Source organism: Blennius ocellaris, assembly GCF_963422515.1.
Source record: "Blennius ocellaris genome assembly, chromosome: 23".
Classification (NCBI taxonomy): Eukaryota; Metazoa; Chordata; class Actinopteri; order Blenniiformes; family Blenniidae; genus Blennius; species Blennius ocellaris.
In genome coordinates this window covers 11,654,003-11,672,311 of record NC_137672.1, presented here as the reverse complement: position 1 = coordinate 11,672,311, position 18,309 = coordinate 11,654,003, and the positions used below count along the sequence as shown (strand labels likewise).

Below are 18,309 nucleotides of genomic sequence, written 5' to 3'. Positions count from 1 at the left end.
TTCTCACACTTAGTTTTAATCAATTGAAGCGAATGAACAAGATGCACGGCTGCCAGTAGGACGAGCGCAATTAAAATTTGTCTCAAGGCTATTTGAGGTAAACAGAGTCATTTGTTTGAAATAAATAAATAAATAAACATCCAAAACACCTTTATGTGTGAAGTATAGAAGTATCCCCCTTTTCTGGCTGACACTTTTAGTAATTAATTGGAAGAGTTTGCAATTACACAGCCCATATAACTGGGAAACAGACTTGGACAAACTGTGGCTGCCCTGATCTCTTTTCAGTGTGATTAAACCCCTTTATTAAATGTCATAAAGTTCCTTAAAAATGCAGGGAGATTTATTCAACCTTTGCTGAAATTAAAGTGCACTCTTCATTTGCAGGTGTTGTCTCTGACTGAAAAGACCGTGGCCTTATATTCCATTACAGATTAACAGCATTACTTGTTGATGCTTGCATACGGCTTTATTTAGAGCAATTAAATAGAAACTTCTGGGTGCCAGTTATTTGATTAATGTATGACAGGAGTTGTCAAGGAGCGACTGTTCATCATTCTAAGTGGTAAGGCATGATAAAGCCGTTCTAATCCAATTCTGATTAACAGGAGACAGACTGTCCTTTGAGCAGCAGCCCAGATGAAGGCATCGGCAGCCAAAGCTGGAGCAACTCTGATCCCTCAGGTACAGACTCTATCACCGTTACTGTCAGTCACCCTTTTTACGACTCCTGCTATGTAAACCAATATGTGCTGTACACGCTATAGGCATTTTATATACTTTCCTAAATAAACAATTTGAACAAGTGCTCACAGTCATATCTAGGTCTTCCACGTCTTCCTATCTCGGTGCGAGCAGGTTCAAAACAGGCAGAGATTCAGCTGAAAAAACCTGCATAACTGCATCCATCACACACTCTTAAGTGCGCAAGCTAAGATATTTGTGGTGTGCCTAGCATAGTTAGAACATATACTTCCATTGTGAAGAGCAAGTAAGGAATTGTTTTATACATTTTTTTGGATTAGAAAATTAAAACCAAAAAAAATGGTTCTTGTGCTAATCAAGGTCCTCATGAGTGCTCATTGTCAGGACCCAAAGACAAGTTCAACTCACTGTTGTTTCTGCTCTCGGATCATGGGGGTGTTCAAAAGAACAGACAGACATCTGGAACGGCAATTATTTTCTTCTTCTTTGTTGCATCATCAGTTGTGGTTGATTTGCATTGTTTGTAGTTATTCTAGCTCTTCTTTTTCATATTCTTCTGTTTTTAATTGCTAATAATATCAACAATAAGAAAAGGTATTTTATCTACTTTGAAATCAATGACATATAGCTATAGTCACTGTCAACAATACTAAGGATTTAGGTCAATGTGACCGAATCAGAATCACAGATGTTTAAAAAGGATGCTCATAGCTATCAACTTTACGTGCTTTACCACTTGAATCCACAACTTCTGTGTAAATCTTACTTCCTGGAGCCACTTCCAGTGTAATGTCTCACTGTCCCATAACGTCTCAAAGTGCTATATTGTTTCTATTGAACCTTCCATTAAACATACTCAGGTGTATATTAAACATTAGCTTATCTTTCTAAGCTTATTTGGGGACAAATCAAATTTAGTTCAATAGAAAACACTAAAACACTAATCATGTCCATGACACAAGTTATAATAATTTGCTTTTGTGACCACTAGACTACTGCCATCTGCACAAGGGTTTCATAGAAATGTAAATATGAAGCGTTTTGCTGTACTATTTGACTTGTTTTGATCATACTACTGATGTAATACTGATCAAAAGAACAATGCAAGAAAGGGAATCTGTTTTCTATATATGAAGAATGAATCAGAATCCACTTTTATGTTAAATAAGAGTCAGAACTTGGCATGAAAGTAACTATCTTTCCCGAAGTGACAGCACAGTTGTCTTCATTAATACACACCAGTGAGCCTAGTGAAGCACACACAATCACAAATAATTCAGTCTGATGTGTGAAGAAGATCCATTTACTTCTTCATAAAGCACCAGGCCAGCAGTTGTTAAGCTGCAGTAATTATGTATGAGAGGTTCCGGATCAATAATGGATGTGGTGCGTTGTGCAACACTGTCCGAATTGATTCTCCCTGAGATCCAGCTTCAGAAAGGACGAGGAAGCGGAATTATGTCCACTGATCTGTTACTGTTTTTCTAAATGTCACATCAGCAGGTATGTCAGCTCTGATTAAAATATATTATATTTGTTTTTAGATTTGATTAGGAACATTTCATTGGTGCACTACAACATTAAGTTTAAAATAGATCGATTAAGTTTAGAATTTGTTTTTTAATTATACTTCAGAGTCATAAAGCTTCTTTTGCATCCCTCAAATAGTTTAGTATAGAAAACATCACAGGAAACATACAAATATCTATTGACTGCTTTTTCCCAGAAAGGAAAAAAATATTTTTGAGTTTGTTGAGGGGTTGATTCTTGTCTGTTATCATCCAGCAGATTTAACGGCTGTGAATCAACTTGTGCGGCGCCACATCCCAGAGGCGGTCTTCTTGGAGAGCATTGGTCAGGAGATCACCTACATACTGCCCTACAACGGTGCCAGAGATGGGACCTTTGCTGGGCTCTTCTACGAACTCGACCTCGCAATGGCTGACCTTGGCCTGACCAGCTATGGGATCTCTGACACCACTCTGGAGGAGGTAAAGCATTGACCACCCAGCCAAAGATAACAGCTTGCATCTATATACATATGAAATTACTATTTACATTCACGGAGGAGTACATAAGTATACAACAATTCCTTCTAGTGTTTCTTTTTCTTCTCTGTTACTCTTCATATACGTTTGCTCAGTATCATCATTCTGTGTCCTCGGATGGTGGAGTCCGTTCCAGGCTGGGACGCACTCAGGACAGTGCACAAGTTTACTCACGGGGCAAACCCCGAGACAAACAGGCACACAGACAAGCAATTCACAAGATGTGAATTTTTGAACTGTCGGAGAAAACCAGCGTATCCAAAGAAAATCTTGATATGCACCGAGTTTGAAAACTTCATGCAGAAGCTTCTCTGAATGTAACGAGAGTATTAAACACTATATCAACTTTTGGTCCACCTAGCATTGTTTCCATAGTAATAATGACAAAGTGAGAAAGGACATCCTTTGTAAATTCATAAAAGAAGGAACTATGGAGATGCAACATCAAAAAAATATGAAAAAAACCCAGAAGAGAATACTATCTAATGGAGGAGTCAATTATCTGTAACCATGAGTTTGAGAATCATCGAGTCCATTAAGGTATTGATTTTTACTCTCACCATGTTGATGATAGAAGCCAGAGAGCACAAGGACCAAGCTAATGTGTTAATGTTATTATAAAACTGACCTTGGAGCAGCTACATATTTACCAAAACTCTACCACAGAGAGACTTGAATCTCTGTGAGAATGTACGTGATGCATATTTCATCTTCTTGCATCATGTTAACTTCACAGGTTTTTTTTTTTTTTGGGGGGGGGGTTGGTAATTTGTCATGAATCATTACTATGATCACATATTTTTCAGGGTGAACTGTTTATTAATTCTATACCAAACTAATATCTAAATAGAATTTATTGAATAAGCTTTAATATGTTGCTCTCATCATGTATTATTACTTTACAGAGTGTTTCACATAATGTGCATCTCAGACATGCATTAGACACTAGTGGTCTGCAGGCGATGTGAATAATTCCTTTTGAATTTCTAAAGTTCAATGGTGGAATGGTTGGTTAATCCATCCATGTTTTCTTTTGAAGTTCATTAATTTTCATCAGAAATATGCTTTTGTTCTGCTTTGCAGCACTAATAAACAGGAGCTGAGACAATGGAAGAGTCACAAAATGTAATTTGGCACATTTTACATATTAAAGTATAACAAGGTTTAACATGCAAAACATGGTTAAATTGTATTGATCACAGGGGAAGGTTTCACAGGTAAGGATATAGATTATCTCTGACACATGGCTTGTTGTGCATTTTGTAATATTTAAAACATTTCAAACAGAAACCTGACTGTAATAACTCCACTGACGCTCTGAGTTCCAGAGCAGCTTGCATTCCTGCAGCTTGTGTGCTCGGGTGGTGGGAAACATAACATACTTACTCAGGCTCATGCATTATTGATAATCATGAGCAATTTGTTTATTTTGCAGATATTTCTTAAAGTGGCAGAAGACACCGGGGTGGATGCAGAAATAACAAGTGAGAGGACAGTGTGTATGTATGTTGACGCGTGTTTGGGGAAAAAACAGTTCACACTTTGGAGGTGATGATATAGTTTAACTGTGAAAACACGAAAAGCCTACCAAGCACATTTGTCAACCTCCTGGTGAGAATGTACTAAAGTCAGAAGCTCTGTGGGGGGGCAGAACTTCAGACAAACACCTTCACTATTAATTTTTAAAACACATCTTAAAACCCATTTTTATTAATTGGCTTTTAACCCAGCTTGAGACGCGGCTCCTGTTTCTATCGTTGCCATTATATTGTTTTTATGATTTTAGGCTTTTATGTCTATTTATGTATAGCACTTTGGTTCAGCTGTTGTCATTTTAAAGTGCTTTGCAAATAAAGTCGAGTTGAAATTATCTCACCACATTAATGTAATACACATTCGCCGAATAGCCACTGAGAAAAAGGAAGCTGTTTTCATACTCTACACATCAAGACAATAAATGTCTTTTTTCTACTACAAGCATATTTTGCTTGATATTTTCAACAGAAACTGGTCAAATGGTTAGATTTGGGTTTTTTACTCGGGATGATCTGAGGGCAATTTTTTTTTTTTTTAAAGGACTAGTACGAACACTAAACTAGCCTTTAGCTCGTTGTTGAAAGTTTAATTCATACTCCATATGCAAACGATGTGCGAAGGCTGTGCGTTGCCACGAAATACACTTGGCAAGCAACTTTGTTTTTATTTTTCCATTTCCAAATATGCATATCCATTTTTTTTGTTTGTTTTTTTTGTTTTTTACTTTTTCTGTAAAAACAACACACAAAAAACACCTGGGTTTATGCTTTTACAGGAAATAATATGGCATCTTGCAGGGCAGGTAGCTTTTCTTATTGTTATTTATAACCCTAAATTGGGTCAGGCCAAAACAACATATCTTATTTGTATTCCCACAGCAACAAAGGAGCTGCTGGAGAGAGACTGCAAACGAAGCTCCCGCGAATCCAGGAGAAACAGTATCGCGAGCGTTCGTACAAAAACAGGCAAGATCCTCCAAATCTGTCAGGAATATTTTTCATGTAATCAAAAATATATGTCCTTTTCAAATTTCTCATCTTTGTGGAGGAGGAGAGCATAAACTGACTTGCAATTCCTGCTTGATTCTTTTTGTTTTATGTTTCTCATGTAGAATCGAAGGAAAAGTTGACAAATAAAGTAGAGGGTAAGTCATGTATTCTGTGATTTCTAGTTATCGAATTTATTTTTCCCCTCACGTTATTTATTTTGAACTGTGTAACTTCATTGAGTGTAGCATCACAGGTGCATCCCAACCAATTGGGAAATACGCTGATTTTCCCCAGCATGCAAATTAAACTTGACACACACACACACACACACACACACACACACACACACACACACACACACACACACACACACACACACACACACACACACCAAGTTACAAGCCAAGCAGCCCCCCTCCTGGGAGCCAGACCACCTAAAGCGCCACCCCTTCACCCTATAACTAAGCCTCCTGGGCTCCACTCGCTGAGAGGCCAGGAGAAGAAGAGACCCCCAGCCCCAGAGGCAAGACCCTGGAGCAATTGGATGCAGTTGGCCACCCGCCGCACCCCCAGCCTCGACACGCGCCCACCACGGCCAGCCTATACACTTTATTAGCCCCCCCCCCCTCTTTCTGTTTCGCAATAAATCTTCTTTCATCAAAATGGCTTTTATAAGAATTAGCTTTATTATCATATTGACTACTGTTATGTTTTCATTGTCGGTACACTTGCAGATATTTAAAACCGAGGTGTCTATAAAGGCCGTATTTATCACCATTTTCCTCCTGAGTCGTGCCCAAATACCATTACCTAATCCATGAGTTGTGAAAATGAAAGTTTCTACATTGAGGAATGAGCTAAAGCTGCTGCCAGGTGCAACACTTAAGTTCTATTTGATAAGCCCATTAGCTCTGCAAAAATGCATGCTCAGCAGCTCTTTTACATATGCATAGTTGATAAATAACGCTGCGGGTTAATGTCCACTCCAGATCTGAGGAGAAGCACTAGTCTCATTGGGAGCGGGTCTGTGGTCATCACCGGATGGAAGCTGATCAGAAGGCAGTTCCTGGCTCTCTTTATCAAGCGCTTCCACCACGCCCGGAGGAGCCGCAAGGGACTCATTGCCCAGGTAATGGCCTCAGTCTGTCATATTGATGAATTGAAGGGTTATACTAGTGGACTTGCATGGGAAGATCAGGGTAGAATTGTGTGAAATACATGTTGGCCTTCAAAATCACTTAATGACATATATGATAAAGTGAACTAATTTGAAATCTTCGGGGAGAAAATAGCTCATCATGAGGGAGTCTATAGTTGTGGAATTAAAGTTGTTGAGAAGGAAATCTTCACTGAAGGCAGTATATAAGTGTTGAAAGCTGTTGATGTAATGCAGACCTGGTCTAGCCCCCGGGCCACATGCAACTCTTTGGCTGTCGCTGACCGGAAGTTGTGAATTGAAGAGAAATGACAAATGTTTTACTTTAATTGTGAAAGTAGCACCCCCATTCCAAAAACCAAAAAAAAAAGTGGGCCTATTATGATGTTTTTAACAGTTTAAAGACATAGGTAAACACTATTACATGGATTTTAATTGTTTTAAAATGTAATGCATTTCATCTGTAAAATTTTTTTTTTTCTCCAACCTGTACATTTGTTTTAAACTCCTTCACAATATGAGTTGGTATTAGAAATTTACCACAGTTTGGTCGGGGAAAAATTGAAGAAAGGTGCAAATATGATCACTCTACCAAAAAAAGATTAAAACTTAAGTATTTTAACAACAATCACACACACACCAAAAACTAAGCTGATATGATCCAGTGACACAAAAAGTTCAGAATGTAAAATAATAATCAAATTGTGGTAAATTAAATCAAACTACCTTTAAAAAGATATGCCAGGGAAACAGTATAAAAATATGATGAGCAGAGGAATAAGAGTAAAATGACAAAAGACTGAAATATTGGAAAAAAATCTAATATAAAATATTACTTGAATGTAGGTGTTTATTTGCATCTTTTAAAACGTTCTTCAAGAGAAATCACAGATTCTACGAGCTTTTTGTATGCAGGCATGCCTTCCACCCAAGGATCTAAGGCTCGCAATTGAGATGGGTTCAACATCTCAGAAATGTTTGGGGGGTGTTTGGGTTAAAATCAATGCTAAAACATCCAGGGGGGCAATAAAGAGAAGCTAAACTGGACTTATGTGATGTATTCTGTCAAAATCAATAAGATACCCAGGCGTTTGACAGAAAAAAAATTCACCAGTTTTCTCTAAATCTAAAGGCACAATTATTGTTTAAAATGTTTTCATACAAGAACATTACAACCAATGTTCCGGTGACGGTTGTTGGAGACCTTGTGTGAATAATGAAGCGAACCACTTTCATGTATTCTGGGATTGCCAGGTGAGTAGAAATTATTGGGAACAAGTTCATGACCATTTAAATAATGTATTTGGTGGAACCATCCCTCTTCGATGTGAAACAATTTATTTGGGCAACATAATACAGGAAAAATAGACAGCAATAACACAAAAAGCTACGTGCCATACTACTGGCAACAAGTAAATAAAGCATCGCGAGGAAATGGTTGAAAGTAAAACCACCCACCATTGAGGAATGGATTGACAGCATACATGAGGTGTACATTATGGAAAAGTTCTTCCTCAGGATGCAAAAGGAAAAGTTTAATCGAATTTGGACTAAATGGACTGAGTATGTGAAACTCACATGGTCAGACTTTAATTGATACCACCTGTAAGTGTAATCAAGTCTCTTTATCTGCATTCTATAATGAAAGCTAGAATCGCAAATGTTAAGCTCCCTTTGTATGGTTGTTCTTGTGGGTTCATAAATTAGTGACATGTTAAAATACTCAAAGGCAAGAGAGATAAGGATTTGACAACACTGCTGTTTTTATTCTATACATATATTATCTTTGATGTAAACAAAAAAATAGAAGCAATGAAAGTCCTGCTGAAGTGTCCTGCTTTTCAAATAAAAAGAAAACTGGAAAATAAAAATGTTTCCATACGACATTCCTGACATCGAGTACTAAAAAAATACTGAATAGATTGAATGCCTCTTGAAATGATTATTTGTTGCTCCACTAAATTTCACAAACAATAATTATCCCTACTTCAAAAGAAAATCACAGGATGGAAATAGAAGTCCTCATTGTCTGTGATCAAAAGAAAAGAAGAAAAGAGTGAAAGCCAAAAAGGAAGTCATCGCTTGTGTAGCAGAGTATTCATGTGGCTCAGTAGGTAACATCAGTTTCACCTGATCGCAGTGATTGGCACGAGAAAGCCAAAGTGACACTCATGATTTGTTTTCCCCTCAATTTATTGTGTACTAATCATATCTTTTCATTAGCTATGTATTGAAAGTGATTGCATAACAATTACATAGACGACAGGCTGCTATTAGCTTATTAGGTGTGTGTCTATATTGTTTTGTGCCCCATAAACATGATTTCGGAAGTCAAAAGCAAAATATAATTCAAGCAAGTCAAAACCAATTTCTACGAGTAGCAATTCTCAAGGTACTTTAATGATTTTAACACAACTTCCAAAAAGTGTGTCCAGGCTTGAATTGCATTAACAAACCCAACAACCACCCCCACTTTATATTTGGTGTGTGTGTGTGTGTGTGTGTGTGTGTGTGTGTGTGTGTGTGTGTGTGTGTGTGTGTGTGTGTGTGTGCGTGTGTGTGTGCGTGCGTGCGTGCGTGCGTGCGTGCGTGCGTGCGTGCGTGCGTGCGTGCGTGCGCGCGTAATATGACATCAGTTCTGACAGTTGCCATCATGCTGCAATTTGAACCAAAAGAGTCTACATTATCACAGCATTTGCGAGCAACATGGGCATGAAAAGCCGAAATGGGGGAGACAGAACAATGTTTCACCTTTGTGAAGTGTACTTCTTGTAATTTGCTGCAGTACCAAACCCCATTAGTCACTGTCGATCCCGGACGTCCCTCTTTAGTGGGGGGACGCAGAGCAGGATGGAAGGATAAGCCAGCGAGTGTGTTCATACAAGGGTGCACATTGTCTGCAAGGACACACCTACTACCTCTTCCTCTTTATTCATCTGGCGAAAGGTTTTTTTTTTTTTTTTTTTTTTTTTCCTCCTCCTTACCGCCCATCATGTCAACAGCTCCCATTGTCAGCAGATATGATTGTGTAGTTGAGGTAATCTCCTCAAATACAAGTGGTTAGGGGAATATAAAAGAGATTATGGTGTGGAACACAAAAGGAGTGATTTATGGGGTTGGAAGTTGGAGACAGGCGACTCTTGGTGATGTCAGAATCCGAGAGAGGCAGTTATTGCATCTTTTGTGGTGGGTGAGTTGAAGGCTTCTGGTATGTGGAGCCGGATTCATGCGGGCATTTTGTATTCCAAATGTGATTTCAACTTCAGCGTGTTTCTGAATGTTCAGAGTTTCTATTTTCATTTTGTTTATTGTCGTTTGTTCCAGTTTTTAACATGGGCATAATGGGTTTAATAGCCATTTGGTCTATTGTATTTGAAGGCTGTGAAAGGAAAATCCCTCATTATTGCAGCCGTAAAAGAAATATCCAAGGTGATGCTATTATCCACTTCAATGCAAGGCGCAGCAGTTAAGCTATTATTCACAAATAAAATTGGGGAGACATAAATGATCGTCATAGGAAATAACCTCAATCTAATGAGGCATTTGACTTTGCGGGAAAATAAAACACATCTTAATCATGTTGTGGTGTTTATAGTTTGGTTTTTTTTTGTGCATATAATCCCATGCTATTCTTTAAATCCTCACTAAACTTGAGAAGGCAATAAACTCGTGCATTGTTCATGGGAGTGCTTTGGCTTTGTGAGCGTAATGACTTTTCCCTGGTTTTTTGCAGATTTCTCTCAATGGAAAAAGCGCCAGCTGTCACCTGCAATTACTGTTGAGACAGAGAGGGAAAGACAAAGCAACAGAACCAGAATACCTCTTTCTTCAGCAGTCTAGCCATTAAGCTCTTCGGTCTCGTTGCTGCTCTTTATCTTCTTTCCCAAGCACATTTTTTGTAGCCGCGACTCCACGCTGTAAATTTTCAGATTTTCAATTGTAGGCCTCTTGAATTGACCTGGCAAATTGCGCACACGGCAATTAATCAAGTGTATGCAAACCTCCCCGACCCAACAATGATTAACCAGTAAAGATATTGTGCATTTTTTTTTCTGTCTCGCTGACCTTTTTAACTGTTCTAACAATGCAATAAAAAGAGAATTACATGATGAAGAAAAGTGGATTGGATGAGGGGAGGGTTGTTGGGGAAGCATGAAAGCATCTTTTTTTTTCTTCATTTTTCATATTGGGGGGACACATACACACAAAAGACAAGAGAATAGCAAGAAACTAATTATATCCGAGTGGCCCGATGATGGTGGTGGCGTTGAAAGTGTTTAATCAAACTCATAAAGCATGCAGAAGGGCCCAAACAAGTTGGCGGGGTGCATATTAATGTGCGCGCATTATTACATCGCTCCTGCGTTATTGTTGATTGCATCAGTCGTTTTGCATTTTGCTGCACGTAATGACAGAAAGGGGACTCGGGGAGGGGAGTGATGAAATTGATCTCTCATTGACTGTTTGAGTGCTGGAACGCTTGCACACGTAAACACACATCTGTACGACTCGTGCAAACACCCCGTAAAGACTAATAATGCTTGTTTAGTTTTTTGGTTTTTTTTTTTATTTGAAGGAGGCCAGCTATAATTTAATTGCTCATAAGCGTGCCGCTGTGTATTGTAACATTACGCTTGTCGTAAAATGAATACAGCTTGTTTCCTCAGATAAAGTGACACATTATCCAGCATGTGAACACTGACGAAAATAAGCATGATTAAGTGAAACTACAAGGTAGAAAATGTACAAAAATCCCTGATTAAAAGTTTGTATCTGTTGCAGAATGAATGTATAAAGAAGACTACTGACTGTTTAATGAGATTTTCTGACTTTAAATGTGTCTTCACCCTTCCAGGTGATCCTGCCTGCTGTTTTCGTCTGCCTTTCTCTGATCTTCTCCCTCATCGTGCCGCCATTCACCGAGTATCCAAGTCTGGAGCTGCAACCCTGGATGTACGATCTACCTCAAACCACCTTTTACAGGTAAGTGTGTTGCAGCTTCAAAAACCAATGTAAATCATAAAACATTGTAAATCTTTTTTTTTTCTGTATTTAAAATTATTTTTTTATTAACAGTGCATATTGTGAACGATTCAAACACGAGTAATGAAAAGAAGGAAGTTTACTCAGTATGAAAATAGCAATTTTGTAACCTCTAAAAAACATGCAGTATTAAATAAGACGGTAGACGAATTACACAATGGGGAAGGGGAAAGGAAAAAAAAAATTCCAAAAAACAAGAGGTCAAATCAGGTTCGACATCAGAGAAGCTTTTCAGCAGCAGTGACAACTGAGCGAGCTGAAGGACCCGCACAGTGACCCACGAAGGCTGCATTTCTGTCAGACAAGCAATTATCTGGTTATTTCTGGGGCCCATTTCTGGCATTTCCTCACATGTGAATGAAGCATGAGGTAGTTGAAATCTGTACCCTGTGGCAATGATGAACTACACTCCTCGCTCTCTTTTGTGGACACCAGCTTGTATTTTTTAGGCAGGCCTGCATGGAGGGAGTGGGCCCCAGTTGGTTACTTTCAAAATCTGGCTTGATCTTGCTTTTTTCTTTAAGAGTGCCAATCTTAGGAGCTTACTACATTTGCTTCTTACTACATAAGCAACCTAAAAGTCATTATCGTCATAAACAATGGTGGTGACTGCTTTGTAAGGAGTCCTTGCACGATGGGGAGGGCTCCACTGTATCATTGCCCAAGGACCGTACACTGCATAAAATGGTCTATATGTGAAACAGCTCGACACTTTATGTATTGTGTGAAGACCCTGATTTAAAATCCCTCAATTTATCTTGGATCCAGCATTATCCAACTCAGGGTCATGAGAGACTACAGCTGATCTCAGCTGTCCATGGGTGAAGGCCCTATACACCATCATCAGACACACTTGATTTATGCCTACAGACAATTTAGACTCATCATTTTGCCTTAAATGCATGTTTTTGGACTGTGTGAGAAATGTTCTGTACCTGGAGAAAATCCAGCTGCACTTGAACCAGGAACATTTTGCCCCCCCCCCCCCCCCCCCCCCCCCCCCCATCCACAGAGCATCACCGTGGCTTAAACTACATCATATAGCATATAGATACTTATTGTTTTCATCTAAAGTGGCATTCAAGCTGAATTTTGTCTACATTTTGGAGAGTTTTGATTTGAATGGCTCGTTGTAGATCAGTTTTTTCCGTACTTTCCCAAAATGTCTGTAGTCTTTAAAATTATTATACAAAAAACAAAGAAATCTAAAGTGTAAACATTCATCATCACATTGTGCTCATCGTTTCATTGGCAACAGATTTTGCATGGCAAAGGTCCTCAATTTGAACAGCATACCGTTCTTGACTCCAGCTTCATGTCGCTGTGAATCACAACTATAATTAGTGACAGGCCTCGCCTTGATGGATTTTAACTGAGCACAAGCACCCAGTGCAGTGAGATGTGTTCAGCCGTTCCTCTATAAGAATTTCAGAAAGTAGAGACAGTTCTTGTAATTGCAGAGATGCTTCATAAAGAATGACGATTGTAACGTAAGGCTGTTTTATATTGGTGCATTGTTGAAATATCCACATGTTCATGCTCGTAATATCACATATTTTGTCTTCCTGTCTGCCAACAAAATGATATAAAAATCTGCTGAATTCTAATGTGGATCACAGGTTACAGCATCTGTGTGAACTATCACACTAATCTTGACAGTGTATTCATATTGTGCTCTTTTGACATGAAGCTGTCTTTGCTTATCCAGTCTGCAGGTATTTCATTTCCCCTGGAAGCACTTTGTAGATATTCTCTTTGAGGATGTCAAGACACAATAACTGCAGCCTCATGTGAAACCAGTTTATACAAGATAGAATAGAAACTCCTGGTCAGATTGAAAAGCTGTTCACTTTATATTTGTATGCTTTCATTTGAAACAACCACATATCTGTCAACCAAATATTCTCATCTCAGACCACAGGAATCCAAAAGCACAGACTGTCCATAATGCAGAACTGTAGTACATGTTTAGGCCTCTCTTTTTACTGAGTAGAATCGATGATCATATTGCTTTTCAAATCCACTTTTACACTTCCACAATTATTTACTCTACTGGAGACTTATTAATTTGGAACCATTATGGTCTAACTTACTTTTAATAGTTTATGGTATATTTTATTAAATATCATCCAAGCATAGTTTTGTTTTTCTTCTGTAATAATATATAATAGAGCACCGACACCATAGCAGTATTGGATCCAATACTGCACAGACTACTTGTATGCATGAAAGCTCCCTGATACATCGCCGGCAGGTATGCAAGAGAGGACGAACGAAAGAGTTGTGGGGCTCACATACATGCTAAACATGATTGGGGTATGACTGATGACACGCATTCCAATTGGCATAGCATAACTGTTTTAAAAAGAACAGGACTGAAATGTGAGAATTATATGATCGCAATCCTCCTTTGAACATTGGGGCTAATCAGTCAAAACATCACAGAGAAAGAAAAATCATTAGGCCAAATCCAGCCGTCAGTGAGCTGAACTAAAAGAGTGAGCAACGAAAATTGATCAAACTTGCAGTTTGCTGTAAGGCTTTTATACTCGGAGAATAAAAAACAACTGCATTTTGTACACTCACGTGCTTATTTTCTATTACAAATATCATAAAAAGATGTGAAACTGAATAAATACATATTTACCCAGTCTTGTTTGCTGTAACATTAGAATTCTGTCCTGCCTCTCTCCATGGTGCTGAAACATACAAATTCAGGACATGTCTCTTTCTCTCTCCAACCCCCCCAATTGAATCTCTTCCCAATTCATTCAAGTCACTTTCCACAGTGATGAAACCTTCCTGGTCTGTATACTTCAGTCTTCAGTGCAGCTGAGCAACCACTGCTTTCAACTCTAAAACATGCCCTGGCTAACAAACACCTAAAGTGGCACCAAGTGGCTCTAAATGCTAAATGATTTTACCTAAATAGTCTCTACAAACACACAAAAAGGAGCACGGTTCCCCCAACCATGGTAGGATAACCTCTGTTATTCGAGTACTATAGTATAGTACGTGGTTTAGATTTCACACGTGAAAGATCTTGACAGTAACAATATTCTTTAGTCACTGCTGAAATGCATTCGAAATGCATGTTGTTTCCAAATTCCGTGGAGTTGTTTATGTCTGGAGCTTTTTTCTTTGTTCAGAGACTTTGAATGAAACCCCAAGAGGTAGGCTACTTTTCCTCTCACAGTCATCATCAAGTCTAACAGTTTAAAGGTGCATGGTTTTACTGTGCTACTTCAAGCTTTGAAGGCATTTAACAATGTATAGCTGTGACAATATTATCAAGATGAGAACCGGTGTATTTTTAGATTTTGGTTTGTTCAATTAATTTTCAAAAACGATGGCCTCGTAGTCTAGTAACCTGCAGTCAAGATAATAAGTAGTGGTTGCCAAATGCTCTGGGTAATTCTCACAATTCAAAGACTGAGTTAAAAGTGTAACTTTTGTTTTATGACATGAGGGGCAAGTCTACACTATAACCTGGACGTTATAGAAGCAGGTTTGAATCCCATTTCTGCCTGGTCCACCCTTTGGATCCTGAGCAAGGTCACGATCTTCCACATTTATAAAAAATCAAACACATGCATCACATGGATCATTGCGGTGACCATATAAGGTAGGGATGAGATCTCAGGAAAGAAAACTCTCTGACTTTATATCTTTCAAGCGGGCTTTTTATTACCTTATTATGGAACCACATGACTTTCCTCTCTCACTTCTTGTATGATGTTTCATTTTGACAAATGAATATCCATTAGTTCCGCCAGTTCTGTGTGTATGCACAAGTCTTCATTTTGGATTCCTCCAATAGTTTTATTATCTTAAATAACATGGTAACCCAGCCATTGTTAATTGCAAAACAGATGGCTGCACATAATCCATTTTTACAATCGGACCACTTCAGTTGCACTCAGTGGTGGCCAAAGAAATGACCTTCATGGAGACGCCTCTAAATGAGACAATGAACACTGTATTAATCCAAATGGTTGGCTGTGCTGTGACCACTGCTGGCAGAAAGCCATCACGATGGTCTTTATGAAACACTGTGTTTTAAGTCCCCCAGTACTCTTAAGATAAAGGGCAGGCTGTGTGGTTAGTAATGAAAATGAAATTGGAATGGGAAGATTGTTTAACGGAGTCACAGGGCTTAGATATGTACAGGACACTCAGATTATAATGAAAGGCTGTGAAGAGCTCACACTGTACACAGAATCTTGAAGAGGCTCCTATCTGTGAGCTTGCACAAGAATACACACCGGGAGGCAGCCGGACTTGAGTAACAGAGAACATTACTTCATCGTCAGCAATGTTTTGGGAATCATGTTTTTAACTATTTTGCTTGATAAGAGTTGATCAACTCAAGGATTGATCTTCCCTCCTTTATTAAGCAAACCCCAGTGGCGCGTATCATTGCTATTGAGTATTTATTTAAAATATACCACATCCAATTGCACAGTGTATATGCATATTGTCCTTGGAGGCCTGTGCGGATGTCAAAATGAGTTTAGGAGTTATGATCATCTAAACTCCTGTGATTTGCCAGTGGGAAGAAACAGATAAGCTGACTTGTAAAATCTAGATCAGCTGTGACAGAAGACAGATTAGTGGATCTGTAGAATCCAAACCAAGTGTGGCTGAAGATGGATTAGAAATTTTGTTGGCAAAGGCCTAACAAGTTTTAGCGTCTCAGTTTCAGAAAGATGACTAAAGATAAATTACATTTATGGTGTGTGTGTGTGTGTGTGTGTGTGTGTGTGTGTGTGTGTGTGTGTGTGTGTGTGTGTGTGTGTGTGTGTGTGCGTGTAGGGTTTATTTTTAATAATTACTTTATTTAATCAAGGTTGCAAATGTGAAGAATGTATTATCCTTCTGTACATTGATTCAATTGATTAAGTTGGCATAATTGTCTTCAGCCAACCCCCATAATTACAACAGATTTCAGCCAATCTTGACCACTACAAGTATAATTAGTTTTGCAATTTGATTGCGATAACCCCACAGAAAATCAAGCTTGGTGACCCTCAGATTTCAACATTAAGTCAATCCACTTTAAACTTACAACACTTATTTTATGTGAACCTATAAACTTCACCAAAAGAGGGTCACTGTCCAAGTTTTTTGTTCAGCACTTGTCTCAGAACATAAAAAACACTTAATGCTTGTTGGTCCGTTTTATTGACATTGTGACAGATTGGCGAACACTTAAAGTGACACTTGGTTGTTCTGCGAGATGAAACTGACAATTTTATTGCATGTGCAAGTCTTTCAACATGAATATGTATTTATTATTGTCCAACATATTCACAGCAACGACCTGCCAGAGAATGCTGAAGTATCCAAGGTGGTGGAAACCTTGTTAAGCAAGCCAGGCTTTGGGACTCGCTGCATGGATGGAGACCCCATACCGTAAGTATTCCTCAGAATTAAAAAGTCTCGAATGAAGCAGCGCAAGAATTCAGCCATTTGTGTGTGCCAAGTTATGCAGATAAATTGTTACATGTGTTTGTTTCTAGAGATTTAGCTGCAGAAGCTATTAAAAAATAACCCAGACAAGATTTAATGAAAAGGTTGATCAATAAATAACAAGCTTTTCACATCTAGTGTATATAATCCTGATTGGAGTAGTCACAATAATGAATGCTGATTTAAAGCCACACAAATCCCACATAGTTTTTGTGCATCACACATGCTTTAAATGGTTCATTTTGCTCACAAATTAAGCACTTTTAATTACAGATATATTATGCAGCAGTTATGAAATATAATTATTTGTAAATAACATTCTCTATGCTATTAAAAAAAAAAAAAAAAACCTCCTGGAGCTTAAAATATGAAGTTAGTATTCATTATATCTCAGTTCATTGGTTAATAGGCTTATTGATTTATAGGCTTAATTTCTCAAATTTTTCCCACACTGTGTAGCTGAAGTCAGAAATATTTGTCTTTTCCATACTCCCTACTCATGTCCATGGCTGGTAAACTTGATGCAGGGAACAAGTTCAACTGGTACAAGACTGAGTTAAATACACAAATGAGGTAGACACAGGTGAAACACATTAATGTGGGGCAATGCAGCAAGCACACAGAGGAAGCCACAAGGGCCAACCTGAAATGAGAGGAGGTGATGAAATAAAAATTAAACAGGAAAAACAGACAACGAACAAAACACTTGGTGAAAACTGACACTCATGCACGGCTGTCGGGGGCCAAGCTTTAACACGCCCCATCAATTCTGCTCCATATGACTATATCTCTTTCCAAAAAGCAGTGTTGCATGGTTTAAAAAAAAAAAAAAAAATCTGCAGTTCTTGCTCTGCATCAGCCAAAGTCCTGTTTTCTTTTTGTGTTTTGGTCAATGATGGTGATTACAAATATAATTGATCAATGTAGCATGAATGGATACACAAACACAAGCATGAACTAAATATAATAAGAATATGAAGTAGCCCATCTTAAAATGAAATCAAAGTAGTTGTCATGCAAATATCACACAAAAAAGTCTCTTGTTGAGAATCCTGCCTGGTCAAAGGGCCTCAAGTGTTCTGTCAGCTGACCAGTGTACAGGTCTGCAACATAGCTCAACAGATAGGTGACAATGCAACTGATTAGTTAATAATCTCGGATTACTTTGTTGTTCAGTGCCGATTTGTCAGTGGCTTTGTTATACTTCCAACTGTTTCTGCTTTTTAGCACTGCTGCCAAAGTAAACAACAACCTCTGATTCCTCATGTCAACAAAGATGGGTGATCTTCCTGTTTACACATAAATGACCAAGCACATACATAATGCATGGCTTATGAGCACATTAAAACAACTTCAGGCT

General features: G+C 38.5%; 1 protein-coding gene across 1 annotated transcript in view; it reads left to right on the top strand.

The window, feature by feature from the left end:
- The window catches only part of LOC308147287 (phospholipid-transporting ATPase ABCA1), a gene marked incomplete at both ends in the record, with an annotated part of 155,069 nt that overhangs the window by 64,290 nt on the left and 72,470 nt on the right, over window positions 1-18,309 (top strand). Inside the window, 8 exons of the mRNA XM_080519394.1 lie at window positions 609-684; window positions 2,491-2,696; window positions 4,189-4,237; window positions 5,168-5,254; window positions 5,401-5,433; window positions 6,268-6,407; window positions 11,290-11,417; window positions 16,794-16,892. Coding sequence (XP_080375520.1) covers window positions 609-684; window positions 2,491-2,696; window positions 4,189-4,237; window positions 5,168-5,254; window positions 5,401-5,433; window positions 6,268-6,407; window positions 11,290-11,417; window positions 16,794-16,892 — 818 coding nt within the window. The remainder of the gene's footprint in view (window positions 1-608; window positions 685-2,490; window positions 2,697-4,188; window positions 4,238-5,167; window positions 5,255-5,400; window positions 5,434-6,267; window positions 6,408-11,289; window positions 11,418-16,793; window positions 16,893-18,309) is intronic.